This window comes from Pundamilia nyererei, unplaced genomic scaffold (assembly GCF_000239375.1).
Source record: "Pundamilia nyererei isolate P.nyererei 1_Seehausen unplaced genomic scaffold, PunNye1.0 scaffold00050, whole genome shotgun sequence".
Classification (NCBI taxonomy): domain Eukaryota; kingdom Metazoa; phylum Chordata; class Actinopteri; order Cichliformes; family Cichlidae; genus Pundamilia; species Pundamilia nyererei.
In genome coordinates this window covers 3,380,324-3,390,385 of record NW_005187451.1, presented here as the reverse complement: position 1 = coordinate 3,390,385, position 10,062 = coordinate 3,380,324, and the positions used below count along the sequence as shown (strand labels likewise).

At 42.2% G+C, this 10,062-nt stretch overlaps 1 protein-coding gene across 1 annotated transcript in view; it reads left to right on the top strand.

Annotated features, from left to right (window-relative positions):
- Positions 1 to 10,062, top strand: part of cog5 (component of oligomeric golgi complex 5) — a 60,093-nt gene that overhangs the window by 9,389 nt on the left and 40,642 nt on the right. The window contains exon 6 of the mRNA XM_005733223.1: positions 1,431 to 1,551. Coding sequence (XP_005733280.1) covers positions 1,431 to 1,551 — 121 coding nt within the window. The remainder of the gene's footprint in view (positions 1 to 1,430; positions 1,552 to 10,062) is intronic.

Below are 10,062 nucleotides of genomic sequence, written 5' to 3'. Positions count from 1 at the left end.
TGAACACACCTGCTAGCTGGTCAGCACAGCAGCGCAGCAGACGGCCGGTGATGCCGTCTGGCCCCGCCGCTTTCCTTGTGTGTGTGCCTGTGCTGAGCACGTTTCTCTATTAAGGTAAACATGTAGCAAAATGCAAAGGATTTCTGCACCTGTGTTGACTTCCTCGTTAATTGCAGTGCTAATGCACTGAAACACAGCTTGGAAACCTTGCCGTGGCGCTCTGTGGTTGTGCATCCAACATCAGCGGGGATGAGAGAGCTTGGTCTCCTGCTTTCTGATTGACTGACCTCCACTTCTTACCCCAGCTACAAGTGCAAGATTAGCAACAAAGTCCAAGAAAAAGAAGTGTTGCAGAAGTTGTGAAGGCGCAGAATATGTGAATTTGTGATTTGGGAGGACTCGTATTTACTGGTTTGAGACGTTGCAATCGCAGAGTTGTGGCTGTAATAAGTAAAAATAATTAAACATGAGTAAAACTGTCTAAATATAAGTCTACACATTATTTTTTTCCTGTAACAAAAAAGGTTAAATTTTTCACCCCACACACTCTCACTTAACTAACAATTAAATGCAGTTTATTTGCAGTTTATACATCAGAAACTAGGGCTGTGCAATATGACCAAAATCTCATGATATAAGGCGTTTCTCATCCCGATAACGAGATGAGAAACATATCACGAAATGTGCGTTTATTGTAAACTCTGTGAATCTCAGGCAACTCGACCCGTGTGACGTGTTTTGTTCGATGCATGAAATTTGCTTTGTGAGTATTTACTACACGGCGTGCTGCAGGGAAAAGCCTGTTCTAACGTTTCAGTCCAAGGTTTATTTTGAGCACCTGACGGCTTTTTGCTTCTCATCCATAAACTCTCTCCACACTCTGTCACGTGATTCTTGCATAGGTGGTTGAACAGGTTTGCCATGTTTAAGTCTGAGCTGGGACCGGTTTCCTGCATAATTTGCAGAGTACAGTTTTCTGGTCCATGTCAGACTTTTCATAACCAAACCATATCCGTGCTACAGAGGGATCCCCTCATTTAGGAATAAGGTCCTTGATTTGTTTGGACTGGTCCTTCTGTTTGGAGCTGCCTGGTTCTGCCTCGTCTTCACTGGTCATGCTGGGATTCTCTGCATCCACATGGTGACCATCCAAACAATGAACAAATATTGAGTAAACGGTTTATTTTGCGACACCACAAAACAAACAATAGTGTATAGTATGAAACAATAGATGTTTTAATTTCATCACCTGATATATGTCGTCATATCGCACAGAAACCATTTAATGCGATATGAAAATGAGAAGCATACTGGAAACATGTTGTTCTTGACTGCTTTTTTGCCGTGTCTCAATTAATGGAATTAGTTGTGTAATTCTCAGTTCTTGTTTACGTCAGTCGTCTCAACACCTCCCTTCTTCACTGCTGCAGGGTGCCTGTGACCTTCTGCGGAGGATCATTCGCATCTTGTATCTGAGCAAGAGGCTTCAGGGACAGCTGCAAGGAGGCAGCAGGGAGATCACCAAGGCGGCTCAGAGCCTTAACGAGCTTGGTAAGGACATGCATGTCTATCATAGAACAACTGTTACATAAGCAGCTGTGTGTTTTTCACAACTCAGATCTACTCGACACCTCGAACACCGGTAACTTTAAAGCCTTTTTCCACTAATACCTACTCCGTCCGCTCGGCACGACTCAGGTTGGTTTTTGGGTTTTCCATTAGGTGGTAGTACCTTGTATTTGGTACCAGCTACTTTTTTAGTACCTGCTTGGCCAAGTAAAGTCAACAGACTGCATGCGACTGATTGGCTAGTCAGCTGCGTCAATGAGTGGTGAGAGGATCTCATTCACGAAAATCAAAACAGTCGCTTTTGAACGAGAAAAATGGCTACAGAGAAAAACAACAGCGTAGTCCCGAAGACACAAACACCAGAGACCAAACAGCAGGTATATCATCGCAGCGTGTCACAATATTCACCTTGTTGTTGAGTGGAAAAGGCAATGAAGTGTTACTTTCTTTAGGTTAGACTTGAAACAGACAGGTTTTTATTAACACAGACAATCAAAGAAGATCCATCCATCCATCCATTCGCTTCCGCTTATCCTTTTCAGGGTCGCGGGGGGCGCTGGAGCCTATCCCAGCTGTCATAGGGCGAAAGGCGGGGTACACCCTGGACAGGTCGCCAGTCTGTCGCAGGGCTAACATACAGGGACAGACAACCATTCGCACTCACATTCACTCGCACATTCACACCTAGTGACAATTTGGATTAATCAATTAACCTATCCCCACAAGCTGCATGTCTTTGGACGGTGGGAGGAAGCCAGAGTACCCGGAGGGAACCCGGGTACTCCGGGTTCTCTCATTTCTCATCAAAGAAGATGAAATGAATAAATATGTAGACATGTAATGTCATATTCAGGGGCTACCTCGATTTGTTTGGACTGAATATGTAGACGTTTAATTTTCCTGTGAAAACATCAGCAGGTTGCACTTTTAGGAGGTTTTTCCTTGGTTAACATATCTATAAGTTTGGAAACGGCTGAACTCTGGGCGCTTCGATGTTCAGGGTTAGATGTGATATTGTAATGAACCCTGCAGCATAAAAGTATTTTTGGTCCATACAATCACATGAAAAGAGTTTTGTACAGTGGCTCCAGTGACGACAGGACTGTTGATTTTTAAATTGTAGTGTGACGCCTGCATGCTCCGGGCTGATTCTGCAGAACACTATCCAGAACCTGAACGAGACTCAAACATAAACAGAGAAAAGCTCAGTAGAAGAGGCATGCTTCCCCCAGTTTAGAAGAATGGATGTGTTTTAGGTCGTCACACTCAAACATCATTTTATTTTTTAAAATAACAACTAGCCTGAATTTTGGCTTGAAAGCGTGAACAGAAGATGTTCGTTACCCTCTTTAGTTCCACAAAGTAACCAGACTGTTAACAGAGCACAAGGTGGTTTTTTTTTTGTGTTTTTACCTCCTCCTGTGCTTGTTTGATACACTGGAAGAGGCCAAAGGCAGCACAATGATAGGATTGCAGTTGTGCAAAGCACAGACCCTTACTGGGAATCACTGTGGGTTTCAGTTAGGGCTGGAATAATTCATTGAGTAATCAATTGTTGAAAAACAAATCTTAAATGTAAAACTTTTGCTTCGATGGTTCGTTAAAGTCACAACTGTGTAGCACTTATCGTCCGTCTACTCACGGCAGAGAGCAGTGGAAAGAACAGGTGCAGTGCAGGAAGCTTTTCTAGCATCACTGTAACACTTTTGTTACTGTAAGCGCCATAAAAACCTGGGACAAAGCTGGCAGGAGTCCTTAATCAAACCGTCTGCCCAACAAGCTCCAACGTGAAGACAATCCAACTGATCCCATTCTACTACTGTTTGTTTTACACTGAAAATCTACAAGAAACCTACAGAAGGTAAAATAAAATATGAAGATGAACAGTTAAGGTGCCAATATACCCTTCGCAGTGGTCATCGCACAGATGCAGCCATTTATACCCGCGCGCAGTATTCTCCTAAACCATAGGTGTCGCCACTCGGACAGGATTTCGTCATACGCGCTGATGATGAGGAGAAGTCAAAAGACTTTGTCGAGTGTTTAGTTTTTTATTTATTTTTGTAAAGTTCTTTTCACAAACTCCAGTTTTCAAACAGTCCCAAGACCTCTGCAGCAATTAATTATTTTAGTAATCGAGTAGTCTATCGATGATTCCATCAACTAATGAAGTAATCGGATAAGAAATACTTTTCTTAGTAATGAGCAATAATGAATATTCAAAAGAGAAAAGTCTTTCAGAATGACTGCCCGTCGGTTTCCATTTTAGAAACAGTTTGACTGCATACAACAACAAACCCTTTCGGTTTACGTACATGTATTACAACATGTTTGTGATGCTGAAAACTGAAGTTATGGTGGTGGAAACATTAGTTAATGCTAATAGTAATTCAGCGTCCAGCCTAACAACTGTCAGGTCAGTGGCTCAGAGTTATTTGGCCCATGTATAGAGCCATCTACTAATTGGAAGGTTGATGGTTCAGTTCCTGGTGGTGCCAGACACTGACCCATGTTAGATTGATAGCATATGTGTTTGACAGAAAGCACTTCTACATAGAAAATTAGTGCATGTATGAATGGGTGTGAATGGAGCCGATCCAAAGAGGTCAAAGGTCGATCCTCCAGCTCGCTAGTATGGGGAGTCCCAGCCAGGATAGCTTTGCATTCATGCTGTCAGCGTTAATCTCATTAAAATGCATGTAACGCGGCAAATCTCCATTAGCGAGTTAGTGCAGATCGCCCCGTGTGTGTGGCTGCACAGCGTCAACGCGTTAGCGCAGTCAGCTCGTTAAAGCGTTAGTGCCGTGCAGCCGCCCACGATCTGCACTAACTCGCTAACGGAGATTAGTTAATGCGCTTATGCCGTCAATGTCATTTTAATGAGATTAACGCTGACAGCACTACTTTGCATACATCAGCAAAGCGTCCTCGCGATGCTGGAAGCAGGCTCAGTGCCAATATCCGTGCCCACACCTCTGTTCAGAGCCCTAAACACACTCAGTGCATGGAGGCTTTGGCTATTTTTCACAGTGCTCTATGAAATGGCTCTTTAGTTTGCAAATACACTGCACACTTTTTGCATGCGCCTCCAGTCAAACCTTCTTTCTGGCTCTTGGTTGAAAACTTTCTGTTGTGTTGTCTGTCTTTCTTCAGTTTTTTATAAAGCACCTTTCCCAGAAAAATTCAAAGTGCTTGACACCAAGATGAAAAGCAAAATAATAATTGAAAAAAGACATGCATGAACAATAAGACACACTTAATTACCTAGATGTCTGTGTTTATTCCCACCTAGTTGTTTTATAAAAAAACTTCCCTGATTTGGTGAAACATGGGAATGAAGGAAAGTCATTCCAGAGCCATCACTCCAAAGGTGCCATCTGTATGTTTCAAAGTGGATACTACACACTAACAATAATCTTGGTGTTGTACTTTGGGATTTCACTCTCTTCACAGGCCACTCGTTTGCTTCTGATGCCAGGAGGGCTTCCCATCATAAAATACTTTGAGCATCTGAGCTGGAAGCTGTTGCTCACAGTTTGGCCTTGTTCAGAGACATGGAGTCCCAACTAAGGCCCCTTGTTGTTCAGTTCAGTACAGTAAACTGTGCTTTGAACTCTGTGATTTGTTAGTGGGTGAAGGATATCATAGATCTGATAAGCTGTGAGCCATGAGGTTGACCCCAGGTTGTTTAATGCCCACCCCCAGCATGGGCATACCTGACTGATGACAGTGGTTTCACCGGAAACCTCTACTGATAATGACCCACACCCTTTTTCACACCTTAGCTCATGTGATGAGGAGTGTTATCAATAGTGGGTCAATGACCCTCTTAAGTCAATTTATTTATAAGCACATTTAAAACCTACACAGGTTGACCAAAGTGCTGTACAGAGTGAAAAATAAAGAAGCAAGACACAAAAGCTAAACACCTGGGTCACAATTAAAAGCTAGAGAGTAAAGATGTGTCTTCAGACGGGTTTTAAAAATGTCGAGTGTTGGAGAGATCTTTATTTGAAGAGGCAGACTGTTCCAAAGTTTAGGTGCAACAACCACAAATCTCGGTCTCTGTGTTTCAGTCTGCTTCTAGTAACAATCAGAATCAACTTATCAGCTGACCTGAGAGTTTGGTTTGGAGTATGTTTGGTTAAAAGAACAGAGAGGTACAAAGGAGCTAATCTATTTTAGAGAGTTAAAAACCAGCAATGAAATCTTACAGTTGATTCTATAACGTTCTGGAAGCAGAGTGTAAACGAGCCAAGACTGGGGAAATATGATGGTGTTTACGTGTGCCTGGCAGGAGTTGGGCTGCAGCGTTCTTAACAATATGAAGAAGAGAGAGCAGAGCCTGGCTGATACCAAAATACAGACTATTGCAGTGGTCGAGCCTGGGTGAGAAGATGTTCTTAGCAAGGGCCCTCAGCTGAAAGAAGATGGCTCTTACAACAGAATTTATTTGTTTCTCAAATGAAAATCTGCCATCAAAGAACAGAGTTTTCCAAAGGGCCAAGGTCACCCTTAAGAGAAGAACGAGGGTCAGGAGGTCCAAATAGTTCAATCTCGGTTTTTTGATCATTCAAAATCAAAAAATTCATTGCCTACCGTGATTTTAATGTTGTCAAGGTGATACGTGGGACTGTCCACCATTTGGACTTAGAACTGAGGAAGCTTCTCAAATGAGACGTGAAACGTCTTCAAGAAGTCCAGTCGCTTTTCTTTCCAAGTTCCTCAGATTTTAAAGTTTTAATTCTCTCTGTGGTCACAAAAGTGGCCTTTAGACCCTGATGCCCTCTGTCAGCACTCCATCACAGCCTTGTGCTGATTCTCCCAGTTGTAATTGTAGCTGCGTAGGCCTGTGTGACCTTCTAGTGTCACAAGAGAAAAAGTGATAATGAAGCATTTCATGTAACTGCCATCAGTTATCTATGTGCTACACTACTCTTAGTTATCACAGGGCATTAAGCGATACAGAACAGGTTCACAAGGACAAGTATTTTCAGCTGCCTGTGACCACTTCTCATACCACACTCACATATGTAAACACACACTCACTCACAAATTCCATCGGCTGCAAAGAGCTGTTAAATTGGGTCAGAGTCCTCAGTGCTCTCCAACACGGCAACACATTTGTATCGGTGGTCTCAGTTTGTGCTGTCTGCTCTAACAGAAGGTTGCCTTCCAACAACTAAGTCAGCTTTACTAAATTCCTTTTGTTTTGGTTGTGCTTCACACTCCTGGGTCCGGGAATCACTTTGGTTGGACTAAAGAGGGTTGTCTTGTGATTTGCAAGGCACTTTTACAGCATGTAAGGCATGCGCACTGTACCTAAATAATTTATATAATTTACTTTATAGTGCTTTTCTACCCGATCTGACCACTATAAGCACTTTGATACAACTTGCCTCATTCACACAAGCGCTTTTTCATATGTTTTTTCTATGCAAGTGCTTTCTATCTAAGAACACATTCATACTCTGACGGATGCATCGGAGGGCAACTGGAGTTAGTGTTTTGCCCAAGGCTATGTGGGGATCAAACCATCAGCCTTCTGATTAATAGATGACCTGCTATACCTCCTGAGCCACTGAGAAACAATGGTTTGGTCTCTAAAACGGTTGTTTTAGAGAATGAGTAGTTGAGTCAATAGATTTGAAGCCTTTGCATCATTTCCAGAAAAATCTAAAAATAGGAATTTGATGAAGGGTGAGGGAGGAAGTGAAGGAGAAATGATATTTCGCTTGTCACGCTTGCTCCAGGTGGAAAATCACCAGGCGTACTGCCACTTGTTGTGTAGTTTATTACAAATGGTAACAAACAATATCAAGGTATGAACAGAACAGATGTTCTTCTCATACTGTATTACCAGAAAATAACAAACACTGCTGCTTAGATGAGCATTTATTGACTAAATTGTCCTTGGCAATCCACAACATTTCACAGCACATACCAATATGTTATTCTCTTCGTGTATCTATGATGCCTATCTTGAGAATTTTCTTTTGCACTGAGATAAGAAAAACAAAAAACGATATGCAGTTCTTAAACTCAAGCTACTGGTGATTTCCCTTATGACATGTGATGTGTATACAAAATATACAAAACCCTTCTTTTTTTCTGTTTATTCCTTTGTTTTCAGGGGACATGAACTCATTGGCTTATCTGAAGTTGGCATATTAGTTTATATTTCAGGTAGCTCACTAAATACAAACTATATTGTCAAAAGTATTTGTTTCTCATGTTTAGCTGTTTTCCACTTTTTCTTTGGTCATTTTAGCCTTTTTGGCCAGGGTGAAGGGAGTACCTGCCATCAAACAAGAAGGCAGCCGCATGTAGCTATGATGATGTTTGCTAGTTCACCTTACCTGCATTAATGTAATAACGTGGTTAGCCTACTCAACGTAAATTACACATGAACAACATTAAGCTACTCATGCAGAGAAGAACGGCTGCTGCTGCATCATCATCCGTCATCATTTCTGCTACACTGGCAGGGCTAGGGGCCAGGACTCTCCTCTTCGGGTTCTTGGGGGATGTTGCTAACTCCGGGTCCGATAACAGGCACCACACCTGCACTCGGTGTGAGGTCTCGCAGCAAGCTATCAAATACGGTGCATTTCTCAGCTTTTAACAAAACGCTATGCGTCGCCAGGTGTTTCATCAGATTCGAGGTGTTACCTCCTTTGCACAGTATCACCTTAAAGCACTTGTTGCAGGCTGCTGAGTTTGCATCTTTTGCTGTGAAGTACAGCCAGACTTTTGACCGCTTTGCCTTGGGCATTTTTAATCTGTAGCTCTGCTCTAAAAGAACTTACATACCTGGGCCTGCCGACTATCCTTGGAAAGGTAAAATGATTGGCTAAAATCCAAAGTGTATGACATCTCAGGGAAATAAAGCACCGAAATGTGCGCTGCTTTTCGGTCTGGTTACTACTGTTTATGTCAGAACCGGTGCGATACCGGTACCCATCCCTACTCGGGGCCTGGGCCGGACTTCTGAAAAACAATCCCTCACCCCAATTCCTTCACTCAACTTTACACTTGGCCCTGTAGAGTCAGAAAAGTGCCATTCTCCTGGCAACCACCAAACCAGGACTTGTCCATTGGATTGCCAGGTGGGAAAGTGAGATTCTGCACTGTAAAGAAGTGAAGGACTCTCTAGAGTCCAGTAGTGCCATGCTTTACACCACTACAATCAACACTTTGCATTGCACTTGGTGATGTAAGGCTTGGATGCAGCTGCTCGTCCATGGAAATCCATTCCATGAAGAACTCTACACACTGTTCTTGAGCTCATCTGAAGGCCACAGGAAGTTTGGAGGTCCGTAGAAACTGAGTCTACAGAAAGTTGGCGACTTCTGTGTACTATGCGGCATCCGCTGACCGCATTCTGTGATTTTACATGGTCTACCTATGATCTACATTAAGTAGCTGTTGTTCCACTTTGCTATAATACAATACCACTAACAGTTGACTTTAGAATATTTGGTAGTGAGAAGATTTCACAACTAGACATGTTGCACAGGTAGTACCCTATCACACTACCATGCTGGAATTCACTGAGCTCCAGAGAGCAACCTTTTCTTTCACAAGTAATTGTGGAAAGCAATCTGCATGCCTAGGTGCTTGGGCTTATGTACCTGCGGTCATGGAAGTGATTGGAACACCAGAATTTTATGATTTGAATAGGTGAGTAACTTTGCCAAACAATTATTAATCAACAATCAAAAGACCCAGAGACAGTTTTAAATCATTTGAAAGGCTGACACTTAGCTTTGTCTGCCCTTCGTTGGAAAATGAGGAAAAAAAACAAAGCAGTTTTGTCGTTATCTATTGTCCACCTGTGCCTAATTTAGTGTCTCTCTCAGTTTTTAAAATGTAAAAGAACCCACCACTTTAATCACACCCTAGATCTTGTTCTGACATATGGCATAGAGACTGAACATTTTACAGTGTTTCCAGAAAACCCTCTCTTGTCTGATCATTTTCTAATGGTATATAAATTTACAATAATGGGTTACATAGCAGTGGGGAATACATTTGATCAGAGTAGATGTCTTTCACAAAGTGCTGTAACTAAGTTTAAGGATATAATCTTAATCTTAATATTAATAATATAATTATCTTCCTCAATGCTCTGTACCAACATGTTGCAGAAATATATTTTTACTTCTTCCCTGCATACAACTTTAGCTCCTGTGAAAACTAAGGTCTCTAATCAGAAGTACCTGACTCCGTGGTATAATTCTCAAACACGTAGCCTAAAGCAGATAACTCGTAAGCTGGAGAGGAAATGGCGTGTCATAAATTTAGAGGATCATCATTTAGCCTGGAGAAATAGTTTGCTGCTTTATAAGAAAGCCCTCCGCAAAGCCAGAACATCTTACTATTCGTCACTGATTGAAGTAAATAAGAACAACCCCAGGTTTCTCTTCAGTACTGTAGCCAGGCTGACAAACAGTCAGAGCTCTGTTGAGCCAACCATCCCTTTAACGTTAA